This window comes from Pelodiscus sinensis, chromosome 6 (genome assembly GCF_052426305.1).
Source record: "Pelodiscus sinensis isolate ZL-2025 chromosome 6, ASM5242630v1, whole genome shotgun sequence".
NCBI classification, from domain to species: domain Eukaryota; kingdom Metazoa; phylum Chordata; order Testudines; family Trionychidae; genus Pelodiscus; species Pelodiscus sinensis.
Window position 1 is genome coordinate 40,712,121 of NC_143057.1, and position 21,162 is coordinate 40,733,282.

Genomic DNA, 21,162 nt, shown 5'->3' on the forward strand with positions numbered 1-21,162 from the left:
AGGCCAAAAGTTTAACTGGGTTCAAAAAATAGATAAGTACACAGCAGACAGGTTTATCAATGGCTATTTGCCACAACTATCAGGAATAGAACTCCAAGCTCCAAATGTCCCTACACCTCCAACTGCCAGAAGCTGGGACTGGACAACAGGATGGGTCACTAGAAATTGCTTCTAAAACATCAGACATTGGCAACTGTCAGTAGACAAGATACTAGGTTAGAGAGGCAATTGGTCTGACCCAGTATGTACATTTCTCCAGTTAGTCTGATAAAGTGGGTTTTACCCATGAAAGTATATGCCCTAATAAATCTGTTGGTCTGTGTCTGCAAAAACAATGTGGCACTTTAGACACTATCACAGCTCCTCTTCTGAAACCTGTTCCTATTTGTTTATTTTATATGATACCACTATCCCTAGAAAGAGGGGTAATTCAATTTCTATGATAAACACATACTTTCTAAGAGGCAAATAAAATTTTACTATAATCACCTTTCTTTCTAGTAAACATCTTAGGGTGAAGTAGGTCTTTTTATAAAATGCAAATTAGTATTCCATAATACAAAAAAATTAATAGTAAGATAAAGCTATAGGGAAAAGTATTGCAGTGGATTATAGCAAGATGGTGGTCATTCAGGGGAAAAAAAAACATATTACAGGCAGTCCCCACCTGTGCGGCTTTGCTCAGGGGCAGAGGAGCAAAGCCACACGGGAGGCGGGGTCCCTCCGCCTGTGCGGCTTTGCTTGGGTCTCCTTGGTCTGCTGGGGGTGGGGGAGCGCAGCTAGTGCGCCTCCCCCAGCAGACCAGGGTTTTGTTGCGGGACGCCTTGGGTAGAGCAGCTGGGGTGCTGCCGGGTTGGTCCTGTGGGAACCTACCGGCAGCACCCCAGCTGTTCTGTCCCAGGCTCCAGATTCAGCAGCTGTTGAAACTGATCAGGCTGATTCCAGGAAGCTGAGGGCAGAGCAACTCTGCCTCCGGCTTCCTGTAGTCAGCCCCTGATCAGTTTCAGTGGCAGCAGCTGAATCTGGAGCCAGTTCCGACTTACATACAAATTCAACTTAAGAACAAACCTATAGTCCTATCTTGTACGTAACCCGGGGACTGCCTGTATTGCAGAAACCGCAAGCAAAATTGAGCTTATTCCCATAAAGTATTGCATTTTCAGATCAAAGGGAAGTGAGATAGTCAAAGAGGAAGCAGGGGGACAAGGCGAGTGGAACAATACGAAATGGTTAATTAAATGGTATTTTTTCTGATACCAATCACATTTGGTCAAATTTAACGGGTGCCCAGAAGCTCATGTCAGGATTTAGTTTAATCTCTTGTATCTTGACAGCTATGCATTTAACTTGCAGCACTAGTGGAAACTGCATAGTGGCCAATTTTGCAACAATCACATTAATGAAGATTTAAAAAACGAACAAAACAAGTATCCCTAAAATCACTGTTTCTAACCCATATCCCAACACCCAATGGAAATGCCAATTTCCTAATAATAAATATTAAAAGACTATATAGTAAGGATACTTAACAATTTTAAGTTCTTACCTCAATCATATCCACCCATTCTCGTACATTAAGAAAACTCTTTTCACATGTAACATCATATAGCAGTAATACGCCATCTGCTCTTCTGAAATATGATTTAGCAATGCTTCGAAATCTTTTAGAAAAAAAGAGTTTTAAAACATTTTAACGTAGTTGTAATATTACTATTATTAAAAATGATTCGTTATTGTATTAGCTTAGTCTGTTAAACATATTTCTCTCCCCCACAACCTTCTCAAGGAAATGTGACAAACTTGCATGAATTCATGTAAAGGTTTCTGCAAATTTTGTATGCGCTTCCATAAACACTCCATCAAAACGTGCTATATTTTATACTGCAATCAGACAACATTTTATAGCAAACAGCTACGTACATGAAGGATACCTTCCTCACACTGGAGTTTCAATGATATGGTAGCGTATTTACGTTCCTGCATGAGGGGCAAAGTTCATAAATACAATAGGCTGAATTAATTTCTAGTGTAACTTTTCTGAAGTCAATGAAATGGGTGTGGAATAGGAAACTAATGTACTTACAACAGAGACAAGTCCTTAAATAGGGTCTTTTTTTCTACATGCATACTGTGGCCTGCTTCAAAATAAAGATTACTGATAAGGTTTTACATTACACATAATGATGAAGAATGAGAAAGCCAAATATAACTTTTAACTTCATATTCCACATAACAAAGTGACTTCACTCAATGCAAAAATAGATGGCATTCCCAATACAAATTCTACTGAAGCGAATGGAAAGATTAAAACTAACTTCAGTGGGATTAGATGAGGCATCTTCATGTACACACAATTGTGTCAGCTAAAACGTATTGGCTTGCTGCAGTACAGGATCTCATGGGATTTTAGGGGTTTATAAAGTACACAGATAGTTTACAGATCCATTTATGTGAGCTCAGCAATTTGCGCAAGTCTGTCGTGGTTTTCTTTAAAAGACACTGAATACCACGAAAGACAGCTGACTGTACTTAATGGGAACTGCGGTCATTGAACACCTCATAAGACCGAACCCTTTACAAAAGTAAAGGTCTCTAATAGCAAATGGAAGGAAGGGACTGAAAAGTAAAAGTAGGAGAAATGGTGAGGCAAGAAGCTGGGGGGGAGGTTTTGCAACTAGGGGAAAAAAGTCATTCTTCACAAAGAAACAATTCAATTCACATCTACATCCTAATAATCTGTTGAACATTCTAACCTTTCCTGTCCTGCTGTGTCCCATAACTGGAGCACGGTAGGTTCTCCATCAACAACAAGCCTTTTCATTTGAAAATCAACTCCTTAAAAGAAAAATAAAGTATACAGAACTAGTTAGCATACATAACACTGGCTTTGATTTAAGAACTGACATTAATATTATTACCAACATCATTAAAATGAGTAGCAGTGTGATATTTCAAACAGGTTATAACAGCTGTATCAAATCACATGTCATTTAGTACATTGCAAGACACAGATCAAGAGTTCAAATACTCCCAGAAATGTAGTAATCCCCCAAAATGTATAATCAACGCTCTCTGGGAGGAGGGGAATTAAAACATACTGTTTATGCATTTACTCAGGAGTATTGATGCAACTTTCATATCATGATAAACAAAAAGTTCTACACATTATATTATAAAAATCTTTTACAGAAGGACAGAAAATATTTTATATGGTAGACCTTTTCCAAACAAGAAGTTAACAAAAACAAAATAGCCCTCAACCAAAATCAAATCAGAATGAACACACAAACAATTCAATGGGAAGACAAAAAAGTCAAGCTTTAAATTTAATATAACTACAATACAGGTGGAACCTCTGTAGCCCACACATGGTGGTCCAGCAACATCCATGGTCCAGCATGTTTTTTCCATTTTTCATGGGTGTGGCCAAGTTTCCCATGGTCCCACAAAGTCCCACCAGTCCTGGCTCTCAGTGTTCTGTGCTGTTACTTAGCTCTAATTTACCCCTCAATGTCTTCTAAGAGCCCAGTAAGCAGTGGAAGTGATGGTAATACTGCTAGACAATATCGACCTCCTGTAGTGCAGCAAATTCTCTAGTTCAGTACCAGTCAGGTCCCAAGAATACTGGACTAGAGAGGTTCAACCTGTAGTTCATGGATGTGATAATATATATTGGAATGTTGAGACCTCCAAACTCGCTGAAACCCTTCTACTTGCATTTGAATTAGGGCTAATCCAAGCATTCATAATATTTTGAAGAAAAGGGATGAAGAAATATTATATAAAAATGAGTAAAGAGATAAGGGTTGGAATCCTGAAGGATATGTCTACACCAGTGTTTCTCAACCAGTAGTATGAGTACCCTTAGGGATACTCAAGCGAAGTCTGGGGGATAAGTCAACACAACTGAAATTTGGAGAAAACTAAATTTTTGTTTTAAATTTTACAACAGTGCTTTGTTATTTTTGTACTTTTTACACCCAGAAATTTCATCGCCAGCCTGGCTACGATTAAGTTGTTTAAACAAATGTGTTGCGGTGGTAGAAAAAAAAATGTGTGTCTGAAAACTGTAGGTACTGGGGGTACTTATACTTTTTTTACTTTATAAAAAAAGGTTGAGAAACACTAGTCTACACTATGGGACAAAGTCAATTAAAATATGCAACTTTAGCTAAGTTTATTGTGTAGCTGAAGTCAAAGTAGCTTAACTCAGCTTTTGGTGCTGTCTAAGGGAGAACACTCTTCCTTCCACTTCCCTTACTCCTCATGAAAGCAGAGTTATCGGCATTGACCAGAGTGCCCCTCTCACTTCGAATTAGCTGTCTTAACTAGACCACTAATTTGTACCCTGGAAGACCAACAGCAGCAGCTTCGATCTTCTTCTGTACTGTAGACGTACCCTAAGTGTCCCCTTTCTGCCTGTCCATTCACAAGGGGACACTTGTGGCCATTTAGGGATCTGGGATGGTTTGATATATGCAAAGACCTAAATAATAAGAAGTTTTGGAAGAGAGGAAGCAGCTCTGAGAGCTCATCTAGACTACGGAGAACGGTTGAAAGACGATATGGAAATTCTTCCGATCGCACTTTCAAAAGCAGAGCTTTTGAAAATGAAAGTTGTTAAAATGCGGCATTTTTCAGCCCCCCCGCCCCCCCCGGTCAAAAAGCTACTCTTCCTCAAAAAACAGGTTTATGCGGCTTTTCGGCAAGGGGAGGGGGGAAGAGTTCGCCGAAAAAGCCGCATCTTAACTTCTTTCACTTTTGAAAGCTCGGCTTTCAAAATTGCGATCGGAAGAATTTGCATACCTTCTTTCAACCGTTCCCCACAGTCTAGATGAGCCCTGAGTGTAAGTACTGTTTGGAAGAAGTAAGCTAGTGCAGAGAGGGGGAGGAGGCTCCCTCTCATCTAACCAATTTGGAGATAAACTGGGAGAAAGGAACTAGGATACATCTTGCCTCCCCTAATAGCAAGGATGACATCAGAAGGAGAAAGTTTTTCTGCTGAACCATCCTAGGATGAGGATGAAAGGGGAAAAAGGGTCAGCTAAAGGAGAATCGACACAAATGAGGAGGTCCTGAAGATAAGCTTGTTAAGCCAAGGACTCCTGGCTAAAAGAGACAGTTCATAGCTTCTGAATTAGCCAGTGCTATGGAGAACACTGGAGATGCTACTTTAAGGAGAAAGTTGCTGGTACACCCTGCTCCAGGATGAGAGCTGTGGTTTCTGTCTTGAGCAGAGAGACCTGTAATTGCCTAAATTACAACCCACACTCTAAGGCAGGAAGCTGGAGACTCCCAACTTGAGAAGAGGCAAAAAGTTCCAGTTCCAGAAAGGAGGCAGGGAGATAACCTGAAGAGGAGCAAGTTGCTGACCAAGAATCTCCTATAGATCCAGAGTAAACACATAACAGAGCCACCAACAAAGTGAATTACACTTTATAGGAAGTCTTAATAAAACAGATCCCAGGAAAAAGATACATTGTTTTGAACCAACCTAATTGACTGAAAGAACCACAGAGGCCTTCAGTGCACTGCAAGTGATGGGCTATGAGAGGCTACCAGGGGTGCCTTGGGGGATATCAAGCATAGCAGGAAAGAAAGGAGAGAGATAATGGGAAATTGAAAGAGTTTTTTTTGAAAGCATGGCCTATCCAATTTTAACAGGTGTCTTAGTGCCAAATGTGTTCAGGAACATCCTCCATGTTTTATAAAGATAACTAGATGGTTCTCCTCCCATATTTAGGCACCCATATGCTAACCAATAAGTTAGTTTATGTGCTGAGAAGATCCTCGGGAAATGAGGTGGAAGCAATTTTCAGAGTACACCAATCTGCAGAGCAGTAGCAGAGACTTTCTATGGTTGCTTGGAGTAGCTCTGGCACCTGTATCTTGACACACTGGTGTATCCAGACAGTGATGAATGTGCTGGCTGCACATCATCTCTTATAACCCACATTGCCCCAAATCTCTTGGCGCAACAGCAGAAAGTTTCATTACTGCACACATGGGAACATTCATTTTCTCTCTCTCTCTCGCCCCCCCTCTCCCCCCCATAATACAGAACCACACCATTCCTGCTACAGGTAATGTCCTTCATATCCATGGAAAAGCAAATATAATTTAATCCTCAATTCTTATTTCAAACAGTTTCTATTAGTATAACAAAGGGGAAAAATTTCACACTTCTTTAAAATGACCATACCTGTTGAAATTCACAGAAACTTACCAAGAGTTGCACTGGTGTTTCCTCGAAATTCATTCTTGCAAAGCCTCAAAAGGAAACTCGATTTCCCTACTGCTGCATCCCCAGCAAGAACAATCTTGTAAGCTCTCTCTGAATTAGGGTATTTCAGGTTACAGTCTACTGCGTCTGTCTAAAAGCAAAGAGCCACCCAAATCCATATTAAAAATGAGAAAATTATAGTCCGGCTAGGCATATGAAACTAAAATATAAAATTGAACTGGACTGGTCACCTGTGGAGAGAGGGCAGGGAGACACCTCCTTGTTGAGGCACTAGAGCTGCTTCGACTGACTGGTTTTGAGGATTTCCAGTCTCCTACTGTACTGCTATTGTCAGGACTATACGCCTCTTCATCCCTGATCTCTGGAACCTGCAAGTACCAACAAAGTTACTATTTTTGTAATATTTCAATTCAGAAAAAGAATAGTGCTTTGAAGGGGAAAGCAAAGAGAACTGAAATCTAATTCTATAACAGTTTGTATTAAGCAGGGGTAGTCACAAAATGGAAATCAACCCTGCTGGCCGCAGGATGAGTATTTATGAACAATTAATTTGGGAGGCAGTCTTTAGACATCCAGCCTCCAAAATCTGATGCAACAGTAGCAGACAGAACTGGGCAGAGAAAAGGTAATTCTGTTTCATGGAGGATCTTGATATTTTAAATTTAGTTTCATTTTGATTTGGAACAAACCTCTAAAGTGTCAGAGATGGAGCCCTAGGCCTGGGGCAGTTTGCATGATGGGCTGCTCTGGAACCACAGATCCTGGAAACTCTAGAGTCCCCAGCTTCAAGGAAGTTTGTATGGTGGGCTGGTCTGGAGCTATAGACCTAGCAAGACTGGATTCCCTGGCTTCAAGGTAGTCCATATAGCAAGCTACTCCAAAGCTGCAGATTCTGGGAGCTCAGACCGCTGAGGACCCACAAACCAGGCCCTCAAGGATCCCCATCAGACTGGCAGGCAGGCTGCAACAGGAGCAAAGTGGGCAAGCTGACAGGCAGGTTTAGAAACGGGGTTCCAACTCAGAGGAAGTCAAACCATTTCTGAATGTTTCAATTAATCTGCAAGTTCCAGCAAAAAAAAAAAAAAGGGGGGGGGGGGCTTTGTTGAATTTTTCTGAGCAGCTGAGTTGCATCCAATGTTTGCCGCTGCTGAGGCATCTAGCCTAGATTTCAAGACGGCAGCACCTACTTGCTGAGTGGCAAACTGGGCAATCAAAATAGTTCAAATCTATAAAAACTAATTTCCAAATACCCCTATGATTAGTGGATAAAGGCTGTGGAATCTGGAAATAGATCAAAGAGTGTCTATTTTCTGCTTTTTGTATTTGTTCAGTATCTTGAATTCTTTCCCCCCTTCCAAAATGTTTCTTTACTCCAGTGTTCAAGAACAATCAGTGCCAAATGCCCAGTTTTGGATCAACCTCTCTGGTTTGGCATCCTTGGGGCCTGACTAGTCCTGAACCAGGGAATTTGCCTGACCAACTCAATGCTGGTCCCTCTGCTGCTGGCAGCCAGCCAGGCTCTACTCCTGGCAGCTGGCTGTGCTCTGCTCCTGGCCTCCAGCCTTACCAGGGTGCCATGGCTCTAGCCCGCTGGGGCTCCCCATCTCAGGCCACCATGGTTCTGGTCTGCCAGGGCTCCATCCTTCCCTGTTCCAACAATGCTCCTGGTCCTAGCCCACCATTTTCCACCCCATGAATGCTCCAACCCCGGAGCATCAACGAGGTCGCTGACGATGCTGCACCCACAAAAGTATCCTATTAATTCTAATGCTTATAATCCAGGTTATTACTTAGGTTCCCCGACCTTTGTGAAAAGATCAATTTCACTTCATTAACAAGGAACTAATTTTCAAACAAAGGTCTCTAAGAAGCGCAATAAGATTGGAGCTTACATCTGTATCAGAAGCATCACCACCAGAACTGTCCTGCATACAGTGTGACCTTTGAAAACTTCTTTGATGTCTCCATTCTGCTTCTGAATCGTATTCATTTGAGTCTCTCAAAGTAGACAAACCACTGTCAAAGCAGCTTTCAGACAAGCTATCAGCATCACAGTTTATCCTTTGCAGAGGGTCACAAAGTGCTAAACAGTCATCTTCATCCACACAGGAAGAACGAGATGATCTGGTGATGGAAAATACACTTTGTTGAGGATCTGAACCTCAACAAAATAAAACATTTCAGCTACACAGTATTGCCCTTTAAAAAATAGAGATCCTCTTTTTGATAATCTCCAGTAAATGAATTCATTTCATTTAGCTCCCTTGTAGTGAACACTCAAAACATTTCACTGAGCAGGCTATGAGGATGTTGTATTTATTCAGAGGCTGACATAATGAGTATTTTAAAAAGGGAAGTAGAAATGTTAGTCCTGGAAAATGGCTTTGATATGGAACTGGGAAGTAAATGGATATATCCAGGGGTTTAGCTCTCACATTTTCCAGCCAGTAAATTATGAATATGAAAAAGGAGGCAGCAGATATCACAAGCTTAGCAAAAGTTAGTAGAAGCAGCACAGAATATGTTCAATTCCAGTTTTGGATGTCCTATATATAATTTTAAGCATAACAGCGAGAAACAAATGGTTTCTTGTAAGTATGGGCTTGACTCTCCCCTCCTTTCCAAGTCAATGTTCCCCTTTGATTCGCTTCTCTTTTCCAAGGCAATCCTTGGCATCCAAAGCAAAAGATGATATACAAGATACTCAAATGGCAGAAGTGCTTGAAGTAAAAGTGACTCACTCTTTTTGCTTTTTAAGTTAAATTGAACGAAAAGGCGAAAGGAAAAGAGAAAAATGGAGGGAGGGAGGGAGGGAAGGAGGACAGCCTTCAAAAATGGTATTCTGGTTTCCAGCCCCTAGCTGCAGCACGTATGGACAGGAGAAAATAAAAAGTAGAAAAAGTTAACTTTGCCCCAAGGCCTGGTGATTCAAAGGGGCCAGGGCCTCCTAGCCACTGCTGATGCAGCTGTAGTGGGAGCCAAAGCCCTGGGCCTTTTAAATTGCAACCGAAGCACCATAGCGCTGATGGATTTCGGGGTGGAGGGCAAAGGGGAGCGTTGCGCTTCCTGTGGTGTGGATGGCTGACCAACTCCAACCCTGCTCCTACCACGGAGGCTCCGCCCCTTCTGGGAGCATGGAGCTGGACCCAGCTCCCCTCCCCCACATCTTGCCCGGGGCCCACGCATGCTGTCAGCTCCCCTGATACAGGACATCACAGTTGCAGTTAATATTGCCAATGACAGCATTATTCCTGGAAGAGCTTTGTTTCCCAGTGATCTGAGCACTAGTGTCCAGCATTGAGGTGCAGCAGTCTGAGGAGCTGGAGATTCTGTTCATTGGGCTTGGCAAGGTTGCCTACTCCCATAAAATTCCTATTCACTAGTACTGGCCAGCAAGGACCATTACAGGGACTATTTTCTCTTGCAACAACTTCAGAACCATCTAATTCCATGCTCCTAGCATAATGAGTTTTCACTCAAATACCTATGGTCTTGGCTTTGGAATACCAAAGTATTGATATTATTTGTATTCATGAATATAGCCTATAGGAAATCATGGATAGATGAACAAAGGAAGCATGTTGTAGCAAAGTTAAGAGGGTCAAGCATTACTTCAGAGGACTATATTGTCAATTTTTAAAAATCAACAAAGCCCATATTCAGTGTTGGGAATTCCACATGTTCTTAAAGCATCTTATTATCAAATGTTATATGACTGGAGAAAAGAAAAACATCTTTACTAACACGAATGTCTTAAAAGCAAGGTTAGAATCCAAATAGGTACCCAGATTTGTGAACACTGGTTGGATGTTTCTTGCCTGACACAAAATGCTGAAAATGTACAGGCATTTTGGAAGTAGAAGTTCATCTCGTTCTGAATCCTGTTACACCATACATGCAAGGAATAAGTTTTATCCCTGACATCTACTTCTGAAGAAGTCCATTTTCCAATTTAGATTGCACAGAATAGCAGATTTTTAAAAAAAGCTTTCAGAGAAGGATATCACTGAGGCCTGCTGAATAGACTTCATCTTCCCTAACCTCAGCAAATTTCTCAGTTTAATGTGCAACCTACTAAGAGAAACCTCTTCCAAAACATACAGAGGCTCTAACACAACTGAATCTATTTTATCTGCATTCAGCAAAAGAATAGTTTGTTGCTATCAGAATGTTAAAGCTTACAAACAGTCTCCAACAGAATCAGAATCAATACTAGTATTGAATTAATGGTGTATTTGGATATCATTAGTGTAAAGTAAAAGCCAATTTTGTTTGAAAAAGGATTGTCAAGCCACTGGCAAAAATATATGCTGAACATATAAATACCCTGATATAGATCTATATGGAGTTTAAAGTAATACCAAAGCAAAAGAAAGTAAAAAACTATCATTTAAGTAAGAAAACACAGTTCACTGAACTTCTAGCTAACTCCAAAGAAATGGTCAAACCAACAGAATGGTATGTATGACCTACTGCTCTTAAAGGCTGATACAAAGCAATGTGAGGTCAATGGGAGTCTTTCAATAATTTCATTGGGTTTTAGCTCTAGCACAAAACAGTTAGTTGCTTTGACCATTTAATAGCTAGCCTAAGAATTCTGAGGCTGAAAATTAATTAAATGGGTTTATGCTCTCTATAAATTCTATTCTGCAAAGTGCTGAGCAAAAGTGCTGAACACACTCACTTCACTGGGATTTTAATGGGAGAAGAGGATGTTTAGCCCCTTGAAAAATCATGCGCTGTCATGCTGTTAGCTGCCATTACACAAGGGAAACCAGCTACAGGTTAAGTATTTGGAAAAACCAGTGTTTTCCCTTAAGTACTGAAGGGACCATTTAAGAATGGCCCATATTAGAATCTTGTTTTGTAAGGCATGGTCCTCTGAGAAAGTACAACTGAATTTTTCTTGAGTTTCCTGAGTTGAATTGAGAAAAGATAAACCAAGCTGTTTAACACTATCATTTTGTATTAAGTATTTGGCTGTCTTAAGACATATATAATGGTTCATCATTAAGCTATAAGTGTAAAAATGTACCAACCCTACCTGTCATATCGTGGATTTTGAGGAGAGTGGCCACCATTGCATTTGGGGCTGTTCCTAGTAATTGTATTCCCTGGGGAGATGTTTGTTAGACGCTGTAAAAGACATGTGTAGAATGGTCAGTAAGTATTTCATTGTACAGGTGCATTTGTTTTTTGTACATGTGGGACTACAACCAACACAATTAGCTGCTGTACATTATGATGCAAATCCAACGTGTTGTTTTCCTTAGCCTTTAAAACGGGACGTTTGCATGTCCAACATCTTACATTTATATATGTAATATTCAGAGACCAGAGTGTCCTTCTAGCTCTAGAGTTACTGTCTCCCACTCAAACACTAAGAAGCAATGGGATTCTGAGAGCATGAAGTGGCTGATGGGTATAACAGTACCATCTGATTATGTGATCTCATGCCATGAACTATGATACAGTCCTTTAGAAAAGCACTATTTTGAGGAACAACAAAAGATTTTTCTCTCATTCTGGAATAACTATCAGTTAGAGTACGTAGGTGGTGAAGAGGGAGAAAAAAAAAAGAAAATCTCTAGTGTGATTCACATACCCACAGGTCATAGATTTTCAGAGTGCTGGAAGACATCATAGCTAATTTTAAAGTATTGACATCTGTTTTATCAAAAAAATGCTTACTTTTCCAGGGTGCAGATGTTATGGGGCTATAAGCAGTGGGTTGGAGGGAGAGAATGGAGTTCCCTGCTGGAGCAGCTGAACTGTAACCCCTCTCCTTTCCTCTCTTACCCTTCCCCCTTTGCTTTCAGCACATAAAGGCTACTTTTCTCTACATGGAGGGGGGAGGGAGGAGCAAATGCTACATTTGAGCCTGGACTTAGGAGGGCTGGCCCACCCAGCACTGCTGTCATTGGGTGGTGGGAATGATGCTGGGTCCAGATAATGGACTCTCCCACTTGGTGGGGAAGGAGGAAGGACAGTTAATCCAGTTTGCTGACAAGGCTGGGTAGCCACTGTGATCTTCCTGTTTCAGCTTCACCCTTGCCAACCCATCTAGTTACCAGAGCTCTGCGATAACAGAGGCTTGTCTAATAACCAGTTCTAGGGTCTGGAAAGGATTTTTCTTATATGGCAAAACTGGCAAACTTCTGGGTAGTTTTTTCCCCAATATCCAAATACTTGATTGGGGGCAGGAACTGCTCACTACAACCGTTGTGATGTTGGCAGGTACCAGTACCCTTGGTGGGTTAGGAGTTGTCCAACGGAGGTCCCTGTAGCTCACATGACTGCTGAGTCATCTCTCATCACACACTGAGGGAGCTATTTCTGTAGCTCCTCTCACCTTCTCTCTCCTGCCTCCAATGTGAAGAAGAGGAGCTGATTGGGACTCTAGCTTCCAATCAAGGTCCTTTGGCAGGTCTAAGGATATACAGGGTCCTTGCCTTCACAAATCACCCTCAAGTTTAGAGTCCATTGGGACTACTGGGACCAAGTGACATTACCATGAGAAAAATCCCGGCTGGGTAGTTTGAGGGAGTTACTCCAGCTAGGTAACAGTTTTAAATGAATAAAACTGTGGCCATGACATTTAACAATACTGTGTCTTGCTGTTCTCGTCAAACCAGACTTCTCTCAGGATCTATCTACACTTTCGAACTGGAGGTGCAATTCCCAGCTCAAGGATACATACCCATGCTTGCTTGATCAAAGCCAACATGCTAAAAATAGAGTAGTTGCAATGGAACAAGTGGTGTGAAGGACTAGCTGCCTCAAGTACATCTCTAGCATCTTGGGCAGGTACATACTTGAGGTAACTAACTCCTCAGGCAACCACAGCTACATTCTATTTTTAGCCCACTGGTTCAATCAGAGCTCACTCAGTTATATCTCCTTAAACTGGATTTACATCTTCCAGCTTGAAGTGTAGACATGCCTTCATTCAAATTACAGTGAACAGGGGCAATCCAGAGCACTAGGAGTTAGTGTGGCCTCAGAGATAAGGCAATGGCAACCACTCAAAGTGATCTCAGTTATAGTGAATCTCTTGTGTGTCACTAAATATAAAAAAAGTCTTGAAGTCTGTCATGTATTTAATGGAAAACTAATTCAGATTACAATGAACTTCTGCTGAGATTTAAGTTGTTTTGTGCAAAAGTGTGTGTTCGGTATGAGGGTTCCAATGTCAGTGTATTCATTTCAGAATGAAGGAAAGGGTCTTTTCAACTCTTGGTGGTGTGTGGGCAGGGGTGTAATCCCAATGTTTAATAGAAATTGTGTGTGGAGTCAACCGACCTCTTCAGAATATAGTTACACTGCACCAAAAATCTGTTCTCAGTTACATGAATTTAAACCACAAATGACTCTACTGAAGTCAATGGAACTTTCTCCGTTGACACCAATCTAAGAGAGAGCAAAATATGTCCCATTATATAAAACACATTAGTATAATTTATTACCAGTGATCTGTTGCATTTGCTTAAACTGTTTTCTAGTGCACTCCTTAAACCATCATTGCTGTCATGTAGTTTTCTGTTAGCTGATCTAAGATCAAACAGATAACAAAATTAAATTGTCTTGCAAAAATGCTATAATATGTTAAGAAAACAAAAAAGGATTACTACATTTTTTCCATTACAGGTTACATCTCATCAAATCCAACAGTTTGTGATGGAATCAGAAAGACTTTTTCTCCTTAAATGAACTCTAATGAAAAGCGGAGGCCCAGAGCCATTACTAAACTTAAAGCTTAGTGCTATGAGATTTTTCCTATGAAAAACTGGCAGTTGCAGATGTTTACTCTCAAGGAAACTGAACTAAGAGTGGGCTCACTGCAAATGTATACAGAGTCCTTAATCAGCTGGCCAGAAGACAAGGACTTATTACCACCTTAAGGGCTCTTGCTGTAACTAGAAGCAGAAGTGTTAGCAGAAACTTCCTACCCCCTTAATCCTCATACAAGATAAAATGGCAGGTTCTCCCCAACAGGATGGCTATAACAAAATTGGGGATTATATGGAAATGATTAAGGAAAAAATTAGGATCCGCACTGAACAATTTAATTCTGGGAACTCCCAGGTATTTTAGATGAATACATTTGTGGTTAAATTAAAGCATTTCCATTCCTTCTTCTAGCATGGCCAAACAATGTAAAATATGGAATATATTTTTTCAATCTTTCTGCTGGGAGTTTTGACTACACAGAAATCGTGACAGCACACTTCATTGTACTTCTTTTCTTTTGGCAATACTGTATATCTTTAAGTGCACATGTACAAAATCTTACAATGGGAGGAATTTAGGGAAACTTGGTATACCATGGAATCATTAAAATATTATATTACATTCTAAAAAACCCTACATTAAAATAATTTAACTACTTGTGATAGTAAACTTGAACACATGTGTATTTCCATGGTCGGGACCTAAGGTGGCAAAGTCAAGGACACTAAATAGGGGCATACCTGGAAAGTTAGGAAGTTACAGAAAAAGAATGTTCTCTTCAGCTGAGAAACTTGTATCTCAAATCCAGAAACTGCTTGTGAAGGGTAATGATTTGGGATGAAGAGGGGAAAGTGCCCATGTGCCACTGGGATAACATTAAGGAAAGATTTGGTTCAAGTGCTTGGAAGAAAAATCATGAGTATGATGAAAAAACTTGCTGAAGATATAAAACTCTTTAGATTGGGTGATTCTTGAAGGCATCAGCGTGTGTGCGTCATACAGCACTGAACACATTGTTGGTGCTTTAAAGATAATGATAAAAGAGGGAGTTACTGGAGAGGCAAAGTCAATAAAAAAGGAGCCAAGTGATAATATTTAGAATAACATGGATAGACAAGGATCTCATGCAGCTTATCAAAGAAATGAAAGGCAATGAGGCTAAGAAAAAAAATCCCACGAAGTGTTAGAAACTCAGCAATCACACACATATACTACCAACTATTAAACTGAAGAAGTTGGCAGCTGTGGTGGATAAATCTTGAATATTGTTAGCATACTTGAATCAATGGGAAGCTTTTCTTATAAATCAGTGGCATGATATGGTCCAATATCCCTCTGCTCAATACCATTAAAGAAAAAATTCAGACAGAACCGTAGGATGGATAAGTAGAGACATCAGGGATTGGCTGTCAGAAATCATTCTAGCACTACAGAAAGGAAACAATGTGTGAAGCTAGTCTGTGGTAAAATAAAAATGAAGCTGTCAACCAGTACCAGTTAAGACACATGTGAGCCATTACAACTTAGTTTTTGAAGAGTTCAGACAGAATTTGTGAAAGGACAAGATTATATAGGGATCACACGGAGAGATACAAAATTCAGTCACAGCTGCTGCTGCAAAGGTATTTACTCTGAGTTCCCAAGTAGCTTTATATGGCAATAAAACTATGCATAACTAGTCCAGATGATAGAGTATCTACAACAACAGAAACGGTTTAAACTGCAGCTGAAAAACCCCATTTTCTCTTGATAATATTTTCTTCTCCAATTCCAAGATATCACCACAATTAGAAAAAACATGTTTAGCTGTGCACACTTCAGAACAAAATTTGTAAATAAAATTCAGTGAATTATTAAAAATGATTAAAAACTTACTGAAGTATTTCAATTTGTCTTTCCAGGCTCTCTCTGTCTTCAGTGTATTCTCGGATTATTTCCAGGTCCCTGCAAAATATAAAGTCATACTTCTACATACACAGCTCCATTGTCTAGAGTGTCCATTGTCTAGATTGTTAATTCTTGCAGAAAAAATTTCAATTGTAACAGATTTTGAAAGCATTAATTAAAAACCTAAGATAAATATTTTTAGAGTCAAGCAAAGTTACAGGGGGGAAATTGGTTTTAGGGTTTAAGTTACACCAGATTTGGATTGCTTTGTTTACATTAAAAGAAGATATTTGGTTTTAAAACATTTCAGCAATTTGTAAACATAGACCAGACAGACATTCATCGTGTCTTAAATGATTGTTTTGCAAAAGCTTCCCATCCAATTCTCAAATCATACCGACAACCTTCTCCCCCAATGGTGGCCAGTTTTGAAACTTCTGTACCTTTTTTAATTTCCTCATGGGTGGAACCCTGACTGTTTACAAGGTGCTGGCATCTTATTTCCAGCTGCTGAATTACAGTTAAAACAAACCGATACATTAAAACTTTACTGTTTTTTCACATTAGTAATTATCACAGTTGTCGATACTGACCACCATTGGGAGAGAAGTTTCTTGGTATGATACAGGGCCATGGATCGGGGGGGGGGGGGGGGGGGGAGAGGCTTTTGCCAGCCCCCTCCCAATCTTTGTCCAAACACAGATTCTATTAGTAAATAATGCAAACACTGTGCTTGGAACAGAAGCACATTTATCTCATTTTTTTTTTAAACATGAACAAATTTAGTCATAACACCAAGCTACTCACTGAAATGATAGCCAACTCTTTTTTTTTTTTTTTTAAATAATTTTTTAACTCTAGTTTCCTGGAGATTTAAAATTGTCCACATCCCTACTGTGTACACAAAATACTATGAATTCAACATATATTTTATAGGGGGATTCTGCACAAGAAATTAATGACAATTTGACTCTGATGCACTCTCAAGGGTAAGGGATCAATCTGACAATTGGCAGCATATGGGTACAGGAAGAGTCCCACTGACTTCCAAAGTCCACTGGCATTGGCCCACACATAAGAGTGTGCCATAGCCCAGCCATTTGAAGGACTGGGGCTTAAATTGTTACTACTCCATTTTAAACATGCAGTGGCAAGTGAGGGACAGAAGGGAGTCCCTATTCTCCCACCAGCATCCAGCCACACTTTCACTGCAGGTGCTTAAGAAAACCAGAACTGGGGTTGATGGTCCAACAGATACCTCTCTGAATGACATGCAAAGTTCATGGATATTTCTTTTCTGTACTAAGAGAATCCTGGCCAAACCTGCTGGACAGGTGTAGCAAGATATACTGTCACCCAGTAGCCATTGTGCTTTCAATCACTGTGCACCAACACTGAGGCAATAGGACTCCTTCCTTCTCCAGAGCTGGTTAGCCACGAGAGGTATAATTTAGCCCTAACTTTGTCTTGTGAAAGGTCTCCAAGCCGATGGAGCAATAGACAATCTAATTTTTGTTGTCACTAATTCACCCTTGTCTTTGAAAACTTCCATGGCCTTATTTACTATGACAGACAAGGGTACTTTGTTGAAATTGAGTTATAAAGAAAGGGCTCAATCTGTAAGTTTTTGCTCACTACTGAAGTCCAGTGAAGTGAGTGAACGTACTTGCATGAATAAGGGATTCCATATCAGGCCCAATTTTAACTCTATCAGATCCATTATAGCCAATTAAGTAAACAGTAGATATGTGGTAATATCAGTTTTAACCTATGTACTTGCCAATTATGATCTATTAAAAATAATAAAGTTACTGACTAAATATATAAACAAAACTTATCGCCCTAAATAAAAAAATTAAACTGTGAAATACCTTACCTTTCTGAGCTCAAACTTTGATCTGCATAATCACTTTTCAAAGTATCTAATTCACTTTGAAGAAAAGCTATATTTGTCTGCGCTTCTAAAAGATCTTTCTTGAGTTTCTGATTTTCCTTAAACACAGAAAATAAAGTTTATGCAACACAGATGCTTTTACAAAGCAGAGTACTGTAATACTAAAATATAAAAATGTCAAAATCAAAACCAGTAACAATATTAAATCTCAACAGAATTAATGTAACTGTTAAAAGTGCTATTTATGAAAAGCTAATTTACAAAGGTAAACCTTTAAGACTGACACTCAAAATCTTCAATGTATGCAAAAGCACTAAAATATACACTTAACATTAGAAATGTTATATCTAACCCAATGGGATGACTCATATGCTTAAAATTAAGCACATTCCATAGAAATGTGAGCGCAGACATTCTCCATGCTCTGAATCATATCATAGTCATATTTTCAACATTCAAAAATTCAATTTAACTTCAGATTTTTCAGTTTCTCATACACATAAATAACACCATCCTATTTCAAATTAACAAAACAATTATATATATCTAGAATTTATATTTGTTAAACAGAATTATTTCTATTTCATCCAATAATAAACAATTGTTCCGTCTTACATATTCCCGCCCAGCCGCCCCCCCCCCTCCCACCCCCACCCTCAAAAAAGTGCCACATCTTAGTTTTATAATTCTAATACCAATTCTGAAGTGGAAAAACAAATTGATATAGAAGAAAGTACAAGGCTGGTTGAATCTACAACTTCTGTATGTAAACTATAATCAGCTCTTACCAATGACAATTCATGTATTCTTCTTCTTAATTCAGCCACATCTTCTCTGTGATTTATGTTCTTTGATTGTTCTTCCAACTGAAATATCCAAAAACACATGAAAGTTAAAAAAAAAAAAAACACAACGACACACACACATATACCTGACTGATCCAAAGGCAACTTAAGTCAATGAAAATCATTTGGATCAAACAGTATATTGAAAGACAAATTATGTACATTTCCCAGCTACAAAAGTTATTTAACAATTCATAAGTTCTCTAGCTAAGCTTCCTCCGCCCAATTCTTTAGTTTATATCATTTCATTTTTAGAACAATTATTTTGAAAATTTCTTGTAGTGTGCTCCACAGAATTTAGTTTGCTAGAAAAGTTAAAAGTAATTTTACAACACAAGAAACTAATCAAGGGTCAGATCCTTTGCTGGTAACAAGAGGAGCAGCTCCTTTGACTTCAGTGGAACTGTGCACACCCAACCAGTTCAGCTAGCTTAAATTCTTTAGAGTAAAAATGCTGCAGTTCTCTTATTTTTCATGAGAAACTTCCATTGGTATCAATGGAACTATAAGTATGATTTAATAACTAACATTCCTAATACTGAAGAGAACAGCCTTGGCTTGTCCAGAGGATGGACACGATGACTTATGATACTAGGTCCTTGAAAAGGACCTCTTTATGATTCTGTTAAATATAAATACTTGTAAACTGGATTCTTTCCAACGAAAGAATAGACCGCTACTGATAATCAACATCTAGTTTCTCAACAGTGATTAGTAATCATTTGGTAATACAGGCAGTCCCCGGGTTATGTACAAGATAGGGACTGACTGTAGGTTTGTTCTTAAGTTGAATCTGTATGTAAGTCGGAACTGGCGTCCAGATACAGCCACTGCTGAAACTGACCGCCAGTTCTGACTTACATACAGATTCAACTTAAGAACCCCAAGCGCCCCCAAGTCAGCTGCTGCTGAAACTGATCAGTGGCTGATTCCAGGAAGCCCAGGGCAGAGCAACTCTGCCTCGGGCTTCCTGTAGTCAGCGCTGGTCAGTTTCAGCAGCGGCTGACTTGGGGACGCCTGGTGCAGAGCAGCTGGGGTGCTGCTGGGTTGCTCCAGTAGCACCGCTCCTCGGCGCTACTGGACCAACCCAGCAGCACCCCAGCTGCTCTGCCCCAGGCGTCCTGATTCAGCTGCTGCTGAAACTGACCAGCAGCGGCTGAATCAGGACGCCTGGGGCAGAGCAGCTGGGGTGCTGCCGGGTTGTCCCAGTAGTGCCCAGAGCGGCGCTGCGGGACCAACCAGCAGCGCCCCAGCTGCTCTGCCCCAGGGTCCACAACAAAAGCCTGGTCTGCTGGGGGGGCAGGGGGGGAGGGCACACTAGCTGTGCCTCCCCCCCCCCCCCAGCAGACCAGGGACATGGGGAGTAAAGCCGCAGCGGCAGCGGGGTGCCGCGCTTCTGAGGCTTTGCTCTGGCAAAGCCTCAGAGGCGTGGGACCCCGCCGCGGCTGCGGCTTTGCTCCCGGTGTCCCTGGTCTGCTGGAGACGGTCCCCAGCAGACCAGGGGCACCGGGAGCAGCTTTTCTCGCCCCGGAGGTCGAGGTGGCGGGACCGCTGCCTGCGAGCTCCGGGGCGAGAAAGCCCCGTTCGTAAGTGCGGATCCGACATAAGTCGGATCCGCATAAGTCGGGGACTGCCTGTATTAGTTGTCTAGCAGTTAGATCCCTTGTATTTCAGAAAAATATACTGAATGGATTCAAGGACAACAGGTATTTTAGTCAACACAACTTTAAAAAAAATAATATTAGTTTGCTATTTATTGAAGCACCATAGCTGGAAATGTTTCACAGCAAAAGGCAGCTTAGCTACCTCAAAAGAGGCACTTAGCACCTCACCATGTCAAACCCTCTTATATTATTCACAGAATTCTGGGCACTAGCCTAAAACACCCACCTTTTTAAGTTTTTTTATTGTCACCTGAAGTTCACCAACTTCATTCTCATATTGACGCTTAAGATCACTTAGTGCCTCCTCAGCTTTCCGCTTCTCCTGTAACATTCGGTATTTTATTATAGTTAAAATGCAGACAAACATTTTCTTCAGAATCTTGGTCACCCAAGCATTAAACATTTCATTACTATAAAGTCAACAATTTTCTTTAAGTTAAAAGTGCGTATCTTTGGTTCTCTTCAATTGACTAAAATGGGCATTAACCTGAATTCTCTTATTACAGCCTTATTTATGAAATATTTGTAAAAATGAAAGTTTAGCAGATTGGAGCAATACTTCAGGTCAGTTACCAATATTACTTAATTCAAATGTAACCCAATTTTGTGGACTCAGCTGGATTTCAGACAAGTGTGTGATTTGCACAAAGACATATATGCTCCCAGAGTCAATGATTTTTCTTCTCCCCTCAGAAAATATCACACACTGCTTCCCAAGATAAATTGATACGATAGTTTTGTAATTCATGTCATATTTCCTTCCTTCAATGTTGCCAGTGTCCACAATGAAACTGAAAAGGAGAGTGCAGATAGTATTTTTTTGAATATCAAATTTTGGAAAGTGACTACATTTTTCAAATTAGTCTTCTACTACAAATGCATACTTCAGTAGATAAT

General features: G+C 40.3%; 1 protein-coding gene across 1 annotated transcript in view; it reads right to left on the reverse strand.

Moving 5' to 3' along the window:
• The window catches only part of RASEF (RAS and EF-hand domain containing), a 56,467-nt gene that overhangs the window by 10,441 nt on the left and 24,864 nt on the right, over nt 1–21,162 (reverse strand). The window contains exons 4-14 of the mRNA XM_075931756.2: nt 20,492–20,587; nt 18,545–18,622; nt 17,739–17,854; nt 15,851–15,919; nt 13,711–13,795; nt 11,289–11,380; nt 8,137–8,368; nt 6,475–6,612; nt 6,227–6,374; nt 2,754–2,835; nt 1,547–1,661 (exon numbers count right to left, since the gene is read on the reverse strand). Of these exons, the coding sequence (XP_075787871.1) occupies nt 1,547–1,661; nt 2,754–2,835; nt 6,227–6,374; nt 6,475–6,612; nt 8,137–8,368; nt 11,289–11,380; nt 13,711–13,795; nt 15,851–15,919; nt 17,739–17,854; nt 18,545–18,622; nt 20,492–20,587 (1,251 nt within the window). The remainder of the gene's footprint in view (nt 1–1,546; nt 1,662–2,753; nt 2,836–6,226; nt 6,375–6,474; nt 6,613–8,136; nt 8,369–11,288; nt 11,381–13,710; nt 13,796–15,850; nt 15,920–17,738; nt 17,855–18,544; nt 18,623–20,491; nt 20,588–21,162) is intronic.